The sequence below is a fragment of the Ursus arctos genome, unplaced genomic scaffold, assembly GCF_023065955.2.
Source record: "Ursus arctos isolate Adak ecotype North America unplaced genomic scaffold, UrsArc2.0 scaffold_9, whole genome shotgun sequence".
Classification (NCBI taxonomy): Eukaryota; Metazoa; Chordata; class Mammalia; order Carnivora; family Ursidae; genus Ursus; species Ursus arctos.
In genome coordinates, this window is record NW_026623111.1 from 66,332,535 (window position 1) to 66,354,419 (window position 21,885).

Below are 21,885 nucleotides of genomic sequence, written 5' to 3' on the forward strand. Positions count from 1 at the left end.
TCCTAATTTTTCTTATGGTTGTCTTCCTCTCCTTCAGATCTTCAAGAGCAGATAATCAGTTTTGGTTGGGTGAGTCTTAAAAAAATAAATAGGAATGTATCAGGGGTTTAATGAAGCATCCTGTGGCTGGAGTGTAGTATTGATGTATGTGCAAGTAAGTGAGTTAAAGATTAAATTATGAAGGTAAGCAAGCATCACTCAGGCAGGACTTTGTGTGTCATTCTACTGTGTTTGCCAAGGTTGGAGAAAATGATCTGAATTTTAGAAGGATCATTTTGATGGCAGTGTGGAAAGTTGATCTTGGGGGAGGGTGGGGAAAGACGGGAAGAAGGGGTAATTGTTAGTAGACTATAGTGTTATGGACGAGAGATTATATGGAACTACTTTGTGACAATAAAAGTGGAATAGTGTAGTGAGCTGATAGATGAAGTAGATTCAATCTACAGGGAGAAGTTGACAGGATGAATATGGATGTTAGTGGAAGACAAAAGAGATTATTTTCTAGTGTAATTTCTGATGTTATTTCTAGACTTTGATGAATAACTGGATTATGGTACAATTATTCAAAGTGGGAAATGTAGGAGGATTACTGAATTTTAGGGGAAGGATTCTCAACCAAGATATGTATAATTTGAGTTTGAGGTACTGTGAAAAATTGGGATAGATCAGTGACTTTCAAAGTATGATCTGTCAATGCCTGGAGCCCCATAGGCCCTTTCAAAGGGTTGATGAAATCAAAATCATTTCCATAATAATATTAAGACATTATTCCTCTTTCTGCCATCTTTCCATGCCGCCATAATGGTGTTTGTGAATGTCCTGGCAGATGCTCTCAAGAGCATTAACAATGCTGAAAAGAGAGGCGAGCGTCAGGTTCTCATTAGATTGTGCTCCACAGTCACTGTCCGGTTTTTAACTGGGATAATGAAGCATGGTTACGTTGGCGAATTTGAAATCATTGGTGATCATAGAGCTGGGAAAATTGTTGTGAACATCACAGGCAAGTTAAACAAATGTCAAGTGATCAGCCCCAGATTTGATGTACAACTCAAAGATCTAGAAAAATGGCAGACTAATCTGCTCCCATCCCGCCAGTTTGGTTTCATTGTACTGATAACCTCAGCTGGCATCATGGACCATGAGGAAGCAAGATGAAAACACACAGGAGGGAAAATCATGGGATTCTTTTTCTAGGGATGTAATATGTGTATGCAAATAAAATGCCTCAATGGAAAAGAAGAAAGACATTATTGCCTTTTTGACTGTGTTGACATTCGCACTGATAGTGGAAGAGCAATTGTGGGTAAAATTATTGGTGCCTTAGCATGAATAAGGCCATGGTGCCAAGCTGCAGGACTGTTGATATTGTAGTCTTTATTGCCACACTTGCAGTTTAAAAAATTGCCCTCTTTTACTTAAAAGTGTCCTTGATGAAGCACACAAATTTAATTTTATGAAATTTTGATCCTTTAGTATGTATCTTTTAAAAAATTAATATGCATTTTATTTACTTTTTATGAATTGAAACTGACTAATGATTAAGCAAATGGGTCTGTTGTGATAGAAATATCAGGTTATGAAAACAATATGATCGTGAGGGGCACCTGGGTGGCTCATCTGGTTAAGCATCTGACTCTTGGTTTCAGCTCGGGTCATGGTCTCGGGTCATGGGATCGAACTCCGCCTTGGGCTCTGCGCTTAGTGAGGAGTTTGCTTCAGATTCCTTCTCTCTCCCCTTCTTTCCCCACCTGTGCTCTCTCTCTCAAAAGATAAATAAAATCTTTAAAAAAATATCTTGATATGATGGCAGGGAGGTTAGTTCAAATTACTTAATAGGAAACCAACTTATGTAAACCTCTACACTTCTAGCTCTAAAAATTTTGCATACAGTTCAATTGCTAAAATATTTCTCTTTTTCCTCAGAATGCCCTTTTTAGTATTTCATAGATAGGAGTTACTCCTCAGAGTAATGGAGTTACTGCATTTGGTGAAACGGGAAATATGCATAGTGAATTACAAAGTTTGTCTGGAGGATGGTAACTTGTTTTTGAGTTATGAGCTGAAATAACCACTTGTTTTTACAGAGCATCATTTTTATTTAAAAATAAAACTGACAGAAAAGCTATGCTTATTCAGAATTGAGTCTTTGGCCATTACGTTCTTGCAAATGAATGAACCATTACTTTGAGAAAAATAACTGATAGTAGTTGTTGCTAGTGATAAAATTTAAGCTTTCAGGCAAAAATAAGAATTTTGGAAAGCTTGTATTTATCGCCATCAGCCTGATGGTTTCCCAACACTTGAAGGTTTTTCTAATGAGATTGGTGGTAACATTAAAAATGTAGTCAAAAAACTATTGTATAATAAAATGTGCCAACATATGGAAGATCTGTATAACTAAGTGAACCGATATTTTTAAATGAACAGTCTGTTCTGTTACAAAATCATGTGAGATAGGCCAATAGATTTTCAGTTCATCGATTTTTTTTTATGAGCTCTGTCAAGTGTACTGACAAGCCTCTCAATAGACTTATCTCTGACACTGTGTTTTTAAATAAATTCAGGTATTTCCATTGATTCTTAGTGTTTCCATTTCTCTGCAGGAGCTTATATAGTCATACATGCTGTTTACCTTTTTATTAGATTATGTTTAGTGTATTTACCATAGTTATTTTAAAGTCTCTTTGTGTAATAGTTCATCAGATTCTGGTTTTATTACTTGTTTTAACTTTATTTTTATTTTATTTTATTTTTTTTAAAGATTTTATTTATTTATTTGACAGAGATAGACAGCCAGCAAGAGAGGGAACACAAGCAGGGGGAGTGGGAGAGGAAGAAGCAGGCTCATAGCGGAGGAGCCTGATGTGGGGCTCGATCCCATAACACCAGGATCACGCCCTGAGTCGAAGGCAAATGCTTAACCGCTGTGCCACCCAGGCGCCCCAGACTTTAGAAAATGAATTATTTTTCTTTTATCTTTTGGAAAGGAATTATTTTCTCTTTTCGTGTGTCTTGTGGGTTTTTTTTTTTTGTTTGTTTGTTTTTTGTTTTTTGTTTTTTGGTACTAAATGCTGGATATGATGTATAGAACAGTAGAGACTGAGATAAATAGTATTTTTGCAAGAAAATAAGCACTTTTTCACAGAACTCCATGTAGGGGCTTGATTCCATTTATGAAGGAGTAGATCTGGGTTTGGTGTTTGCCATTGGTTTGTTATGTTCAGGGCAATGCAGTCTTCAAATTTCTCTGGTATGAGGCTGCTTTTGCCTTCAGTTTAGTCTGGGGGCTGGGCTGCCAGCAGATTTTCCTGAGTCTGTGCTGTACCTTCTGCTTTCCGATGTCCTTGCATGCCTGCACCATGGAAGGGATCTCTCTCCGTGCTCTTGCTGGTTACGTACGCGGTGCTAGGTTTATGGTGGTGGCTATGAGGTTCTCTGTTGTCCTAGTTCAACCTAAGTCTTATGAAGGGATTGCATATCTGGTTCTCAGAGGGGGGCCTTTCTCGGCATTCCTGCCCCTCTTCCCTGTGGCAGATAAACTGTCTTGTATCTGCGGCTCATCTTGAGTGGGAGTTTCTCCCTTAACCCTAGCAATAGTAGACTTCTGTATTCTCTATATGCATAGGTTTCTGGAACCAGGGTGGTTTCTTGCCCCTCCCCAGGGAAGATAACTTTTCCTTCTACCCTTCCCTCATATGCTTTGGGTCATTGCTTGTTCTCTGGGAGTTAGAGTGATTACTGTCCCATCCTTAGCAGCTTAAGGCTTTTGCTTCTCAGTAAAGAAGAGTCCTGGGAAGCAAGCAATAGTTGGTGTCTTTTCCCCCAATGGCAGCTGACCACCCTCTACAGTCCTGTGCCCTGGAGGTTGGTTCTTCCTGATCTCCTGCCTTGCTCCATTCTTTCCTGTGAACAATTAAGAGGAAGTGCAACAAAAAGAGCTCTCAGATGAGTGTAAATATGCCTTCTGTCTCAGGCCTCCAGCTATTCTAGGATAATATGGTAGTCCACAACTGACCCTTAATAATTAATTCAACATTTTTAGTTGATTTCTTTTTATCCATTTGTATAGTGGTCACCTCTTTTTCCCATGCATGCTCTGCTACAAGTAAGACACTTTCTGTAGTCTGTCTTAGAGAAACTGGTCTTAACTTAAAAATTCAGGTTACTTGGTTGCATTGTGAACTTGGCTAGCTAATGGGATCAAAGAGTTTTGATTTTATACTTTATCTGACTTAGTCTCTCATTGTTAAGATGGGAGTGGCTTTCCAACTTTCTATATTCTGAGAGTAATGGATTTTAATATAAATTAAATTATGAAAACTTATTAATATTTTAAATTTCACATTGTAACTTACTTTAAAGAACCTATTACCTGTTGACTTTTGGTGTTGTCTTAAAGACATATATTCACAATTATCTAAAAGAACTATTCAAGTACTCCTCCATTTTTCAGCTAGTTATCTGTGTGAGGCTGAATTTCACATACTTCAACAAAAACAAGAACATATCACAGCAAATTGAAAGAAGCAGATATGAGAATCCAACTGTCTTCTATTCAGTGAGACATTAACAAATGTTCAAAAAAGGGGGTGCCTGGGTGGCAGAGTAGGTTAAGCACCCAACTCTTGGTTTTGGCTCAGGTCTGATCTCAGAGTCATGAGATGAAGCCCCCCATCAGGCTCCAGGCTCAGCAGGGAGTCTGCCAGAGTTTCTCTGTCTCTCTCCCTCTGTCCCTCCTCCCTGCTCACTCTTCCTCTCTCTGTGTCTCTCAAATAAATAAATAAATCTTAAAAAGATGTGCAAAAAAGCAAAACAGTGTCTATCTCTTACTCTCTCTCTCACAAATAAATAAACAAAATATTAAAAAAAAATAAAAACATTGGGCTCCCTGCTCAGTGGGGAGTCTGGTTCTTCCTCTCCCTCTCTCTTGCTCTCTCTCTCTCAAATAAATAAATACAATCTTAAAAATAAAAACATTATTTATGCTAACAATGGATCTATTATAATTTTCAAATGAATCAATATTTTATTTAATATTAAACTAAATTAATATTTAAAATAGTAAATATTTCAAAAATTTCTCATTTTTAATTTCTGATATGGTAAATCTCTGTTGATATAACCCACATAAATAGGAGCTCTTTGGGATTCTTAATGATTTTTGAGAATGTAAAGGACTTAGTTACTGGCATGAAAATATCTGAGAACCACTGACACGGATAAATTTAATAGCAGCAGGATATATGGGGCTGGAGGTGGAGAGATATGAGGCAGAAACATTGTTTGGGAATCAACAATGTGTGGTTTGTAGGGGAAACTCTGTGTATGGATGGTATTATACAGAGACAAGTAGAGTGAGAAGAAAAGAGAACCAGGAATAGGTCCTGAGAACAGCAATATTATGGCTCAGTGGAGAAGGAGGGATAAGCACGAAATACTGGGAAGGAATAATCAGGAGAATATAGTGTCATAGCTGTCAGAGGAGTAGAGTTTGAGAAGAAAGATATGGCTTCAGTGGGTCAGTCAAGATCTTAGTGAAGGAAATGTTCCTTAGATCCTCACTGTGACGTATTTAGTGGGTGGTGAGATCATAGGTAATAAGTCCCCTCCAAGATCCCCTAAGCTGTTGGATTTCTTCCTGTACAGTATAAAAAGAATTTCTACCATCTTAATTTCATTTGCCAATGTTGAGTCTGTATTCCAAATGAACTAAGTGAACTGGTAGAAACACTTTTAGCCACTCAAGCTAAAACATTGACCCCAGAATTATTTATTCACAGTGCCTGTATCAATGTATTTATTTCTCTGAAACTCAGACTGGATTCCAGGCAATTAAACATGATATGTTCAGTAACTTTTGCCAATCATACCATGAATTATCCTTATTCCAATTTTTACTGACAGTGAGATGATTACTGCCTTCAAATCGAATCAGCCCATAGGTTTGATTCTACACTCATATCTTTTGAGTTTCTGTTTTCTGGTATCAAATATAAAAGCCACTCTCAATGGCCCAAATTTAAAGGATGTTAGGATAAGGAGCTTAAGGCTCCTACCATGTTGGAAGAGATGGAGAGTGGTTAGGGAAGTTGCCACTGACAATCTTAGCATGAAACATGGAAATGAGTACATCTCAAGAGATTGTCAGGGACCTGCTTGGGAATCTCACAACATCTGGCTGAACCTGACGTTGGAGAATAATGGCCTTTCCTTTCTCCAAGTCTCAGTGAGTGACAGGGTCTGATTGGGAAACAGAGGAAAGAGGATACTGGGAAATAGAGTTCCCAGCTTTCTCTCTGCAGTCAGAGAAAATTTTAGAAGAGGGAGGTGGTGATGCCAAGTTGACTAAAAGTACTTTAGTACACGGTGTGAAGTGTTGGGTCACGCTGGGAGATCTGGTCAGATTCAGACGCTGAAAAGATGTACTGGAGTTGAAAAAGTTTGAAAGCAAGCAAAAGACTTAGGGGAATGTTATGGGCTAAAATTGGTTGCATGTTGAAATTCAAGCCAGGGAGAAGGCAAAACAAGCAATTATTGGTCTGCAGGCCCTCCATGATATATTTCAGAGCTATCTTTCCATTCTTAGCTCCAGACCTACACTAAGCACTCGGTGTTCAAGGCCTTCTTTTTTTCCTTCAAATTTTAAGCCTGATGTTCCTTTTGCCTACTATGCTTTCCCATCATTTCTGCATATGATAGCCTCCATCCTATTTTCTAGGTCTGAGCTCAGAAGCCTCTCCCTCAGAGATATTCTCATACTACTATAACTAAAATGTTTTTATATCCTATCAAAGTGCACTGGTTATTTCCCTTAGAATTGCTAGTGCAATGAACACTTGCTTTATTTAAATTATTTCCTTAAATGAGTTTCTAAGATAAACCAACAAAAAACCAGTTAGGAAGACATTTATTAGTGATTAGCAGGCCAGTAAGGGAGCTATTTGAGTCCCTTGACTTTTCAGGACCCAGCAAATCACAACATTTTGATAGCTGCTACTCTGCTTATAAAACACATATATCCGTATGGATAAACATAATCTTCCCTTCATTCGTATGTGTGTAACGTTATTGTGTTGTTAGTGTAGAGTTTCAGTTAATTGCCATAAAGCCTGGTACATTTGGATATGTCAATGACCATATGGTCAAAATCGTTAAATTGCTAATTTGCTTATTAGTTCATGTCACAAATATTTTATGCATATCTAGTAGCTCTCCAAATTTTCAAGCTCCCAAGCCTCATTGGTACTGAATTCACATGGCAGTTAGATAATGGCTGCCATCCTCTTCTGGGGCCCTGTCCACCAGCTTACATTGGCTGGGCTATAGCTAGGATATGGTAGTTTATTTACTTTCCATTTTATGGAAGCAAGCACAAATAAAAGCACAGAAGAAAACTGTTAACCTGGAGATTTCTTTAAGAGACAATTCCCTATTTCTCAGTATATATTAAACTGCTCATGTTGGTGGGAATTGAGTTTACAATATCGTGAGTGACGAAAGCAGAACTCCCATCTATGTTACAGATGAAGAGTATAATAGACTTTTATTACATGTATTTATTTCTAGAGACAATGCATGCAAAGCTGAATCCATGGAGTAAAGATTCTTTCTGTAAAGACCAATTTCCATTTTTTTCCTAATTCAATGGCACTCTATATGTTTTTTTGCAGAATTATGTATTTATGTGTGTGTATAAACACACAAGCACACAGTGCAATAAGATTTGATAATGTTGGTTTTAGTTGGCCGTCATTTCTCCTTTATCGTCCTTTGTTTCCCTTCTTAATTCCTTCACATAATCAGTCACCAGGCCATATCCATTCTATCTCCACCAAGTCTTCCAGACAAAGCTTTGAGATTTGCATCTCTGCAGTATTAAGCCCGCCTCATTGATCTCTTTCTTGGAAAGTGGCAACAGATTTTAAGCTCTTTTTCTTGATGTGTTTCTTTCCTTGAATTTGTTTCTGCGCTGGGTTCTTACTAGGTGGATTACCTGGGGTGAGTTATATAGTTTCTCTGAGGTTCATTTTGTACTTTTGGAAAATGGGCACAATGATAATAGCTTCCTGTGTTTGTCGTGAAGAGTAAATGAGCTAGTGTTTGTAAATTCTTAGCACTTGGTGAGTTTTCAATAACTGAAAGGGGAAGGCGATGTTCTCTATAATATGACCTACTTGTCTAGTTTCATATGATTCTACTTTCCCCAATATCGTCTCTGCTGTAGTCAAATTAAACTCCTCATTATTCCCTCAGTATGCCCTATGTTTACCTGCTGCTGTTACCCCTTTGTCGGCTGCAGTCTAACTAAGGGTTTAAGGTCCAGCTCACATGCGCCTTAAACCCACAGCCTTCACTGATTTGACAACTGGAAGCAATTTCTCCCGTCTCTGCACTCGCAGAGTCAAGCCTTGCTCCTGCCCTAGCAGATGCCCGTCCTAGCTATTCTGAACGTGTTCCTCTCCCTTCTTCCAGCAAAATTAGAGCGTATCAGAGGAATGCATTTAGAACCTTCATCTTGAGACCCAACGGCCTATAGAAATAGATGTTTCCCTTTGCTTAAAGGTGGAGAGGCCGTGCATTTCCAAGACATCATTCTGTGAGGACTTGCCCCTCCCCCAGTGCCAGATACAGAGGCCAGTCTCTCATCTAGAGCTTTTCTGGTCCATGCTCAATTTCATCTCTTGCTCCCTTGGTACCCACTTGTATCAGATACTCTTTCAACAACTCCCTAGGTTTCTTTCTGGGCTCAATTCTTAAGCAAGACTATCTTTCTTCCCTGATCTTCCTATTCCCATCTTGGCCTAACCATCAAGTTATAAATTCATTATAGCAAATGCCTCCTACTCTTGCATCTCTACTCGACTTCATTATTTAAAATGTGTATCTTAGGGAATAATGCACATAAGCCCTAGCATCCAGCTGAAACTTTAATACTGTTGGTTGTTTTTCCTTGCCCGTGAGCTGTCTAATTCTGTCCCAGGCATTTACCTTCCGCTGCCTCCCTCCATGCATTCCTCTTAGTCAGAGCTACACTTTTCCTCCCTCCAGGCCCTATCTTCTTTTTACTTGCTTTATTCTCACTCACCTGGGAGTTTTATACCAAACATTTGGGAATAAGCAATCTTTATACATTGAACTTTCCATGTACCTGGTATTTATCGTATCCAGCCCCTACTTATGGGTTATAATGGCTTTCATTTTTATAATTCCTCTTTATTATAAACTCTTAGAAGAGAAGGACAGCACATTAAAAATCTTTATATTCCCCACAGTGTCTTCCTTAGTGCTTTGCAAATGATAGGTGTTAAATAAACATCTAACGAATGAATAAAATTGTAATTATAACTTAGATATAAAGATGTTCATTGTATAGAACATGGAATTGATTTGTTTGTTGCTATTCTTTCCTTTGCTTTTTTTCCTGGTTAACAGATACTTGGGTTTTGTGTGTGTGTGTGTGTGTGTGTGTGTTTTATTTTTATTTTTTATTTTGAGAGAGAGAGAGAGTGCGACAGCGAGTGGGGAGAGGAGCAGAGGGAGAGGATCTCAAGCCTACTCCACGCTGAGCCGGACTGGACATGGGGTTCGATTTCAGAACCCTGAGATCATGACCTGAGCCACAATCAAGAGGCAGGCGCTTAACTGACTAAGCCACCCAGGTGCCCCCAACAAATACTTGGTTTTGGCCTAGAGCTTCTCAGCGTAGATACAACAGACTTTCGGGGAAGGGTGAAATTGCTCTGTGCCTCATTCCTCAAGTTCCAGATGGGAAAATTCCATACTTAGAAGAGTCATTTCCTTTCTACCCCCCACATGCTAAGACTTGAGGCAGGTGGTGACAGGTGGCCCTGGGAACTTCACTAGGGACTACAGGACAGTGACATAAAGAGAATGTCAGGTGCCTTATAAAGCTATCTTCAAAGGAGTCCCAGTGCCGGCCCATGCACAGTACAGATGTTGCTTGTCCCAGCTGCTTCTTCAGTCAGGCTGTACGTGCTTGTTTTAGTAACACCGAGTAGTTCTCTAGAGACAATGACAGTGTCAGTTTGTCAGGTTGCATAAGAAAAATGCTTGAAACTCATGCTGATTTTAGTCAGCTTTGCAGATCAACAGTGATATCTATAATGACAGGTAAATTAAGTGGAACGGAGAAATTGTAGCCCAAAGGTGAGAACAACAATAATGGAAACTAATAAAGTGATTAAACAATGTACTGTTTTCATGTCAGCAAGGAAGCAGTTTTCTGGTATTGTTCTAGGTAGAAGACCAAATTATGGACTAGAGTGTATAAATTTTCTCATAATTTGGTTTTGTGTTTTTTCCTCCTCAGGCTCCTCTACTTCTGTTTTTACTTCCTATTTGCGTGTGTGCCCGGGTATGTGTGCATGTGTGTATTACTTACTTTGTTAAGGGTTTCTGAGGATTTAGGGCTCGGGTTGCTTTTGAGTAGTGGCATGGCATACAAGCTAGGAATTGCATTCTTGGTAGATGTGAGTTAGTGGGAAGCTAGATGACTGTGACTTGCATCAATGGCAATGGAAATGCTATAAAAATGGGCACTGGACTGTTGATGTGTGCATTTCTGATGTGGTATTTCTGTACCAAATCCAGAACGATTGTCCTCCTAGAGGTCATGGAAAAGCTGGGACAATTAACCTCCTTGTGAATATGGAATTCTTCAAGTGATAGTTTCCTGAGTCAAACCATAATATCTAGGGTAGATATGGGTATGCAAGTAATCTGGGGCCTTTTACACACTTGAGGCCCCCATGAAGCCTATAATGGATTTCAGTCAAAACAAACAAAACTTCACGGAAATCCCAGTGCCATGCTAACCCTGGGAACTTGAATTTTAAGGTATATATATGATCAGATCCCCTGTTGAACCTGAGCAAGAAAACTCCTCTGAAGGAGTTGTTTATCCCTCCTAATTAAATGGACTATTCTGTAGTTCGAGACTAATCTGGAATAAGTCACACTGTATACAAGAGCCCTAAAGCAAGGGTTATATGGGGCTAAGGAAGGGGTGACAGTTGCCATTATTGTGAAGAGATAGCTATGAGAAATGTGCCACCTTAGACCCCAGGACTTGCTGGTCAGGAACGTGTCAAGTTGCACATGAGAGAGATTTACTATGACCTTATCTTGTACTCCTGATTCTGCCTGCTTTCAGCCGGTGTTCCTGTCCTATAGCCCTTATATTGATGTCTAGTTTTCTTGCATCCAGCCACCATCCCATTAGCCCTGCTCCCAGGGAGTCTGGTGTTAGAAAATCCCAGTCGTGTTTAAGCTATTCTTGAGGATGCTACTGAATCCCTTATAGCACAAGGCTATGAACGTGGGGTGCAAAGATCCAGTAGGAATAATAAAAGCTGATTATTTCCTACAAAAATAGAATATTGAGTGGCCTTCCTTAACATAGCCAACAGTTATGTATGTAGTATGCTCCTGCCCATGAGGTTAATTCCTCAAGACACCAATTTCTTCTGTCAATGCCTTTGACTCCCATCACTAAATTTTTGTGTCCTTTCTTACTCTAAAGGATAAGGTGAAACTGTATATGAAAAAAAAAGGCTGTTTGAATAGGCAAGCATGGTAATATTGATTTTACATCACGGTGATATATTTGTTCTAGGTAGAATGGTCACATGATTAGTCAAACTTCATACTGAATGCAAGATCCTTTGAGAAATCAAGAACTGGTGTTGGGGCGCCTGGGTGGCACAGCGGTTAAGCGTCTGCCTTCGGCTCAGGGCGTGATCCCGGTGTTACGGGATCGAGCCCCACATCAGGCTCCTCCGCTATGAGTCTGCTTCTTCCTCTCCCACTCCCCCTGCTTGTGTTCCCTCTCTCGCTGGCTGTCTCTCTCTCTGTTGAATAAATAAATAAAATCTTTAAAAAAAAAAAGAACTGGTGTAAAGGAAAATATTGTCTTGCAAATATCACTATTGCAGTTGCCCATTTCTTTCACACATTGGGAAAAAAGATATTTAAGAAACTGAGTAAATTCGTGTGACATTTTGCCAAGTGAATCGTGTATGAACAACAAAGTTTTTTTTCCTTTGGTACTAGAATGGTTCTCTAGCATCCTTCTCAGTCCCTCCCCATGTCCCCCATTAACCATGCCTTCACTTCTAGACATAGACCACTTATGATACCCCTCGCATTTGTCCTTACCCACCAATCTTTGTCTTTCTTCATCTTTTTATCCTTTTCACCTCTGTACCATAAACCTGTCTGTTTTCATTCATGGTGGTGGTATGCAGACCTAAACCAAAAATATTTAGTTGACATCAAATTATTAACCGACTCATCTTAATTGAGCAACTATTGGTGATCTATTAGTGTCTGTCCGTAATGCACTGATTCCCAAACTTGAGTCCTGGGTTTTTAGGTAACCATAAAAATAACATTGTTCATTAAAGATATATTTATGATTTAAAAATGTTTATCTGAAACAGCATACTTCCCTGTTATAAGACTGCAAGGCTGAACCATAGTTTAGTTTGGCTGGAGATATAGTAATTCCTTTGGTAACACAGATGATCTCATATGGATTACATATTTGGACTGTATGCATTTTGGGAATATCTTACTGCATGTTTAGTTGACTATGTTTTTGCATAATAAAATGGGAAAATACTTTAATTATTACTTAGTACAATTTGCTTTGGTACACACTGTGTTTTAAAACATGAAATCTGATGTGGAGGGGATAGTAAAAAGTAAACGTGTGATTAAAATATTAGTAAACATTAGTTTTCAAACTCTGTTCCATGAAGACTGAGGTGGAAATACTGAGCCATAAATATGTGGGATCTCTCATCCTTATTTCAATCAAAGCAACTACAAATTTATTAATTTTACAAGTACTGGATATCCATAATATTTGGAAACATTTATTTTTTACAGATTTGGGATGTCTCTGGTGACATTATATTCGTCTCTGCTTCTAGACTTTATGAACACTTTGTAGTATTAGGTTTTTGAATGTGTTGACTGAAGAGAGTGTTCTGAGTCCACAGGACATTGAAAACCAATGTTTTAAAGAGTTATTTGTCTTAAGCTCCTAGAAGTGGAGCAGTGTGTTGTTATGTGGGCTAATCTGAAAGCACTGCTTTTCTCCCATGGTTCCTTACTCAAATGGTCATAGGCAGATGGTTTTCTAAAAAATATTCCTCAAAATCACTGTGGTAAATTCCATTTAAAAATGTAGAAGGATCTAAGGAAGAGGTATAATGATGATGCGATTTATGATTTTGAGGAAAAGCCATCCTTTCACAGACACTTACTCCACATAAAGTATAACCGTGGTTCATTAGACATTGATTGAGGAAACTTGCCGTTTGTTGAAAGCCACACTCTAATGGATGGGATGTTCTGCTTTCATTTTATTTTGAAACATGAGCTGAGGCATGAAAATACAAAAGAATTCCTTTTGTTCAGTGAACCTCTTGTATCTTCATATAGTCTTACTCTTGTCTCTCTTTTTAAAAAAGATTTATTTATTTGAGTGATGGAAAGCAAGTGAGTAGGGGGAGAGGCAGAGGGAGGGGGAGAGGCAGAGGGAGAGGGAGAGAGAATCTCAAGCAGACTCTTCACTGAGTGCAGAGCCCAACATGGGGGTTGATCTCACCACCCTGAGATCATGACCTGAGCTGAGATCAAGTGTTGGCCGCTCAATCGACTGAGCCACCCAGGCGCCGTATAGTCTTATTACTCTTGCTGACACATTTCTGTTGTGTCTCCTTTTCATTAATAAAGAGGGATGGCCTATTAATATAAAACAAACATTTTGGAAAAATCACATTTTGTTATACACTGTAAAAGATAAGAATGTGATAAGAATGCCAAAGCTGGATCTCTCTGTATACCTCTCTCCTTTTGTCATGGCTCTTTGAAACATGGCCATCTTAGTGAAATCTAATTCTAAGCTTACTTAAAAAATTAGGAAATACTATTTAAAAAGAAAGTAGTAATACAGCCATCAGAAAGAACGATTACACGACATTTGCAGCAACATGGACGGGACTGGAGGAGATTATGCTAAGTGAAATAAGTCAAGCAGAGAAAGACAATTATCATATGGTTTCACTCATTTATGGAACATAAGGAATAGCAGGAAGATTGGTAGGAGAAGGAAGGGAAGAATGAAGGGGGGTAAACAGAAGGGGGAATGAACCATGAGAGACTGTGGACTCTGGGAAACAAACTGAGGGCTTCGGTGGGGGTGGGGGGATTGGGGTTGGCTGGTGATGGGTATTAAGGAGGGCACATATTGCATGGAGCACTGGGTGTTATACGCAAGTAATGAATTATGGAACATCGCATCAAAAACGGGGGATGTACTGTATGGTGACTAATATAACAAAATAAAAATTGTATATAAAAAAAAGAACAGTAGGGGCGCCTGGGTGGCGCAGTCGTTAAGCATCTGCCTTCGGCTCAGGGCGTGATCCCAGCGTTATGGGATCGAGCCCCACATCAGGCTCCTCCACTATGAGCCTGCTTCTTCCTCTCCCACTCCCCCTGCTTGTGTTCCCTCTCTCGCTGGCTGTCTCTATCTCTGTCAAATAAATAAATAAAATCTTAAAAAAAAAAAAGAACAGTAATTCAATGTGGTTGGAGTAAAAGTAAAAAAAAAAAAAAGAAAGTAGTAATTGAAACAAAAGGTTTGGCTCAAAATATATAAAGCGCAATTTCTAAGTACATGATTATCACCTATACATCGCCTAACATAAGATTTTAAAGGGTCCTCTGTCTCCTGTGTGAAAATAAAATTGTTGACAGTCTTATGTTTTTGGTTAAGCTCTTTGTTTTGGAATAATTTTGTATTTACAGAGAAGTTGCAAAGATAGCACAGAGAGTTCCCATGCACCCTTCACCAGCTTTCTCTAACATTAGTATTTTATGTCAACGTGATACATTTGTCAAGACTAAGTGATTAACACTGGTACATTATTACTATTAACTGAACTCCACAGAGTTTATTTGGATGTCTGTTTGTCCACTAATATCCTTTTTCTTTTCCAGGATCCATTCAAGATTATCTCCTGTACTTAATTGTTATGTTTTGTTAGCCTCCTCTGGTCTGTGACCGTTTTGTAGTCTTGTTTTTCATAATCTTGACTCTGATGAAATTTATCATGTACAATATTTAGTTGGCCTACAAGCTTTTTATTTAACAAAAATTCAAAGAAGATTTTTTTCTCTATTTTTGAATTTTAAATCTCTCTCTCTATAGATCCAAGTTCTTTTGTACTCATTTAGATAAAAGTAGTTTTAGTTTACTTGTTTTGTTTTGTGGTGTGTTCATTATTTCATTCCCAGCCACGCTCACCTTTTCTCTCCCCAGGAATGTTTAATTCTTTGCTCAACTATGAAATAGTGGGAGGCTGTCTTCTGCTTGAAGTTGTGGACCAAAAGAAATTATCTTCATAGAGAAAAAAGTTGTCTCCTGAAAAAATAAAGAAATATCTAACAATTGTTAAAGTACCCCAGAAAATAGTGAACAAGAAAGTATTGTAAGGAGCTGTCAAGAAGAATTTGAGTGTGGAGATAGATTCCCACTCCCAGTGAACGTTTGGTGTTAATCAGTTTGAAATTATCCAGAGATCTGCTCAGACATTACATGACTCCAGCTAGTGTAACATTAAGGGAACATGTGATGATATTTATACGTAGAACTGTAGTATTTTTATAAATGGTTTCAATGGATTTCTTTGTGTCTTGGCTTGTGTTTGGCATATGGTAGGCCAGTCATTACAGCCCACACATGATATGCTAGATGGGGAACTTGAGCCTGCGGCTCTCTTTCTTTCATGGGTGTTTTTTTTTTTTTTTTTTTTTTTTTTTTTTAAGATTTTATTTATTTATTTGACAGAGATAGAGACAGCCAGCGAGAGAGGGAACACAAGCAGGGGGAGTGGGAGAGGAAGAAGCAGGCTCATAGTGGAGGAGCCTGACGTGGGGCTCGATCCCATAACGCTGGGATCACGCCCTGAGCTGAAGGCAGACGCTTAACGACTGCGCCACCCAGGCGCCCCTCTTTCATGGGTGTTTTTATCCAACGTTTAAGGATAGCTAAAGTTTTAAGACTATCACCACCACTGTTTCTTAAACTACAGTTTCCAAAAATGTGACTTTTTCCATAAAATTGCCCATCAAGCAACTAGTTCCTATCCGTTGCCTTGTGGAAGGATGGCAACATTATTATTAACATGAAAACCAGTCATCGATTCAGAAACATTATGTTAGTGATAATGTGGCATTTTCCCCAGGCAAAAGCACCATCGATTTCCTTAATGGGACCGTGGACTGGATAAAAAAAAGTCTTGGGTCAGAATCAGTCAATAGGTCATGTTTTGTTCACATGTGATCCAGAGCGAGATTCAGTTCCATTTAGCACTAATTGAGTAAAACGAGTGTTACTGCCAATATTCCATAAGAAGCAAACTCTTATTTCATTTTACCTTAATGATTGTTCTACGATGTAAATTTAAAGTTTACATTTTCTTTCTTTTTTATTCTTTTTTTTTTTTAAGATTTTATTTATTTAGTTGACAGAGATAGAGACAGCCAGTGAGAGAGGGAACACGAGCAGCGGGAGTGGGGGAGGAAGAAGCAGGCTTATAGCAGAGGAGCCTGATGTGGGGCTCGATCCCGTAACGCCGGGATCACGCCCTGAGCCAAAGGCAGACGCTTAACCGCTGTGCCACCCAGGCGCCCCTAAACTTTACATTTTCACAAATTAATACAAAGAAGCCTAAGAAATCATGTCCTCAAATACGGTATATTTTAGAACCCTTACGCCATTTGTTTTTGATTCAACAAATGCACATGTTCAGTAACTTTGATTTCCTCTTTGCATAAGTTTCTTCCTGAGGAGGTATATTCACTCTCCTCTGTGATACTTCTTGTTTATTTTAGATAAGTGTTTTATATTTAGCCAATGAATGTCATGTTTAAACATGTTAACTGAATATTTACTATCATAGCCTTGGGTTTGGTGAGACATGTGGATAGAACAGGATTCAGAGCCACTGGATCTACTCATTGAGGTTTGTTGAGCAATGAGGTAGTTGAAAATCTGTAGAGGTCACTGGTTAGAGAATCAATCTGCTGATCAGGCAGAATAGCCAAGGAGTTCAGTAATCTCTGGTAACAATCGATTGGTAGAGGGAAGATTACATAAAGTAGTGTATTGTTGTAATAAGAGGATCTGGTTCAGTCAGGGGGAATTGTGTAGAAAGGGAGCTACACTTAGATTGAAGATGAGATTAGCAAAGTGTGTCTGGAAAGTCTGTACTTAGACGTAAAGACTTTGTTATTATTGGCACATTGAATGGTAGGTTAACACCTGGGAACTCACAACAAAGGACTAAGACAGAAGTTCAAGTAAGAATTGGATCATAAGACTATACATGAGAGAAAATTAGGAATTGAGAAAAAGTGGTGAGAAAAGGCAGAAAAGCTGCAGTAAGTTTTAATTGACACAGACTCCTTACTGAAGTCTGTCCTCTGGGTTCCCTTCTAGGGCGCAGGCCAACTATCCATGCTTTTCTCTCTTCTTTACTCGGAATTATGAGGAAGAATGATAACAGAGGCACCAGAACATAAGACAATAAATGATAAGCCTCATTATTAATGGATAATGATCTCTTCGGTTACCCACACCTACTTGTATAACATATATACATCTATCTATCTATCTATCTATCTATCTATCTATCTATCATCTATCTATCTATCCACATATATATGTCTACACACATATATATTACTTTTAGTGAATTTGGAGAATAAAAGATACAAAAATAGCATATATTGGAAGGTTTCCATGGTTCATAACTGTGGAGAGTTCTATCAGTCATGGTGTCGGTCCTTTCTGATTTAGCATTTATTAGACTTGGGGCTTCTGACTTCCGTTTATATTTAGTTCAGGGAGCAGCTTAGCAACTAGCTGCGTTCTTTCTGACTTGCCTTTATTAAAGAAAATATTAGGCTACATAAACCTTTCCTCTGTTGGCCTTACCTCCCAAACTAAAAATATAGAAAGGCTTTAAGGTATATTCCATGCCAATCATTGGACTTTGTTTCACTGAAGTGAAGGATTTGCATTCCTAAAGACTTGTAAAGTGGGTATCACTCAGCTCACTAGAGTCTGCTCAATTCATGAAAACACCTCATGGTAGATTTTACAACAGTGACCACAGCAAATCACAATTCTAGTATCCTTGTACCTTTGTGACTTGTCTGTTCGCTAAAGTAAGAGGTGGAATCTATTTCTATGCACTTTGAATCTGCGCTAGCCTTGTGACTTGCTTTGTGTAATAGCATATGGCAGAAGTAACCTAGTGCAAGTTCTGGAGCTTAGGCCTATCAGGTCTTAGAGCTTTTATTTTTACTTCATTGGAGTCTTGAAACCACCATCCTGTGAAGAACCCAGACTAACCTATTGAGGATGAGAAGTCAAATGCAGGAGAACCGAGGCTTCCCAGTAGACAGGCAGCACCAACTGCCATGTGTGAGTGAGGCCATCATGGGCCCCGCCTCCAGCCCCAGTTGAGCCATCAGATGACTGCCCCTGAGTGATCCCCAAGTGAGACCGAAAGAACTACTCAAATCGACAATCCATGAAGTTGTGAGAAGTAATAAGTGACTATTTTAAGCTGCTAAATTTTAGAGTGGTTTTTACAAAGCAATAGGTAACTGAAACAACCCAGGAGAGAGAATAGTCAAGGATTATGGCCCCCACCTCCAGGGAGTCGAAGGCTGGGGTGTAATCCAAACTGCCAATCCATAGTTATAAAATATCTTTTTCTCATGTTTCCTTTAAAAAATTGTGTGATTTGGGATTCTGTTCAATGATATATCTGTGTTTATTCTGATTCAGAAATAATTTTATGCATTTTCCTACCACTAAATATAATGGATGCTAAAGAAAGATATGTTTTATTTATCCTGTGGAAACATAACTCTTGGCATACCACTCTGTATCCCAGTTTGAATAGTATAGTATTACTAACGTACAGCTATTGAAATGAAAAGTATTGGAAAAAAAGGTGATTTAAACTGTCCATCTTTTGTAGTTTTGTCTGAATGTTGTTTCTCTCATCATTTGTGATGTGATAAAGCTCTCCTGCAGTTTCTCCTTTGTATCCTTGAATAAGAATGAGTCTTAGTTCTCTAATTATGGACAGTGCTCATAAGAGACTCCAATGAGAGCCTCCAGACCTGGTTTTGGTCAGTTCTCTACAGATCTAAAGCTTTGTTTTTTGTTGGAGGAAAAAAAAAAAAAAAAGGTGACCTGTTCATTTTGCTGTTGCCAGAATAAATTAGTTGTTGCCTAGCTACCAGTTTGCCCATCAGCTTCACAAAGCAGGAGGTGTTGCTAGGTAAATTGCTTTACAGTTTTTCAGAAAAGATTAGATTTATCCAAACATGTTCTAGGGTTTAGAAAATTATCCTGGAAGCATCAGGGTCACAAATAAAAAGTCAGGGAATGACCTGATTTTTACATTAAGCCAGTTTGCCCTAGTTCTGCTATTGTGATATTGAAATACATCCATGCTGGTTGGTAAATAGCCACTGCTTTGATCCAGATGGGTGTTCCCTATTCCTTGCTATCTCATTTCCTCCCCTCAGCTCACCTCTACCCTGTACATTCAAAGGATTAGGATCTGGAACCATAAGGCTATTCTTCAGAACTCTGCTCCAGCCGTTCTGGTTGTTAAACATTTTTAGTATCACCCTGGAAATGACCATACTATATAGTTCAATTCAGAGTTTTTATCAGAGTAATTGGGAAAGAAGATAAAAGAAAGTATGAAATAATTAAAAAAACCCACGAAACTAAAATTATCAGTAAAGGGGCTTGTCATGTTATGACTTTAGGACTAACTAGCTGAATAACCTTAATCTGGTCAGTCATGTCCACGTCTGGATAATGAAGGAATTGATCTACGTGATCTCTAAAGTCATGATCAGCGTAAATATGTTTATGATTCTAGGTAACAATCTCCATCTTTCAAGTTGCATTACATCCTAATTTAGGAAACATATAGTGGTTAATTAAAATAAATCTCAAATTGCAATGCCAGTGGGTGACATAAAAGGCAACAATATAAACAGAGGGATTGTTCTAGCACAGGCTAATTATAAAGCTCTGAGAGAAAATCAGAAAGCTTCCAAGATGGTAAAATAAAGGGAAAGAAATAAGAATGCTAGTTACTAGGCATTGGTTCTATTTTTCAAGCATATGGCTCTGAGGTGATTTATAATTGAATTTATTAAGAACTAATTATAAAATTACAAAGTTTATTAATAAGAGTTAATCTAGTAATAGCAAATGACTCTTCCAAAAGAGTGAAATGGTATATTTAATAGCTACCAAACCTAAGAAAAAATTTAGAAACAAAATGGTATATCCTACTTATTATAAATATTTAATTTAGTGACTATCTTTTGAGTAATCTACATGAAGTAATAGTGATGACTAAATAAAATTTCATTTAAAAAAATTTGAAGCCAGATATCAGCAGCATGGCAGGCTAGGAAATTCCCAGTTTTTGTTCCCTCATGGAAACATCAATAAACAACTAGAAATTGCCTGACCTAACCTTAAAATAGTCTGGAAAACAGTCACAGATCTACAGAAACCAAGTGAGTGACCAGTCAATAAAAAGCCACCTACAAAATGGTAAGAAATTTTGTGGCATTTTTACTCAGCCTTGTCTCAGCCCATCCCCTACATGCTATGCTATTGGTCTGGAGGCTGTGGCAGCCCACTTCCCAGTTCTCTGTTGTGTTAATCTGTTCAGGCTTCCATAACAAAATATCATAGACTGGGTGGCTTAAACAACAGAAGTTTATTTTCTCACAGTTATGAAGGCCAGAAGTCTGAGATCAAGGTGGCAGCATGGTCAGGTTCTCCTGAGGACTCTTTTCTTGGTTTGCAGATAGTGGCCTTCATTTTGTATCTGCCCATGGAAGAAAAAGAGGGAACAAGTTCTGGTGTCACTTCTTATAAGAGCACTAATCTCATCATGAAGGCCCCATCTTCATGATCTCATCTAACTCTAATTACTCCCAAAAGTCCCGCCTCCAAATGCCATCACAGTGGGGGGTTAAGTCTTCAACTTACAAGTTTTGGTAGGAACACAAATATTCAGTCCATGATGCCTATCTTGAACTGGAAGGAGCAGAGCAGACCTTAATTTACAACATTCTAACCTGTGTGGGGGCTGCATGAAGGATTGGTTTTTGTCTTTCCTGATGTGTATCTCAAGTGGAAAACAGCAGTGGGTATGGCTAGTGAAAGCTGCAGAGAGACTGCAGATCTGAAGACTCCTGGGACAAAAGATTACAGGTAGGGCCATACAGTGGACTATGGCCCTGAAAAGCAACTGGGGTTGGACTCTTTGGGAAATTAAGAAGCTCAAAAGCATCCATAAATACAGGGAGATTGAGATATCACACACAGGCCCAAGTAAGAAATACGCTTACAGAAGACCTGACCTGGATCTTAAGGCTCAGAGCGAGTCCTATTGAAGGACTTCTCTGGCACAGACTTCCATTTACAAAGCTTGACAGAGATGTCTGTTTTTTTCAAAAGCCCAATTTGCAACAACAAAAATCACAAGGCATACAAAGGAACAGGAAAACACTGTTCATTAAAGGAACAAAATAAATTGGCAGAAACCATCCCTGAGGATGACATTGGATATACTAGACAAAGACTTTAAAATAGCTGCCTTAAATATGCTTAAAGAGCTAACAGAAAACATGGACTAAGAACTACATGAAATCAGGAAAACAATATACAAACAAAAGAAAAATATCAACAAAGAGGTGGAAGTTATGAAAAGAAACCAAACAAATTCT

At 38.6% G+C, this 21,885-nt stretch overlaps 1 protein-coding gene across 1 annotated transcript; it reads left to right on the top strand.

Moving 5' to 3' along the window:
- The first annotated feature begins 801 nt into the window (after positions 1-801).
- LOC113263038 (40S ribosomal protein S15a-like) lies at positions 802-1,196 on the top strand. The gene has a single exon (XM_044388029.3). The coding sequence runs from the start codon at positions 802-804 to the stop codon at positions 1,153-1,155; it is 354 nt and encodes a 117-aa protein (XP_044243964.1). The 3' UTR covers positions 1,156-1,196.
- Positions 1,197-21,885: the final 20,689 nt, after the last annotated feature.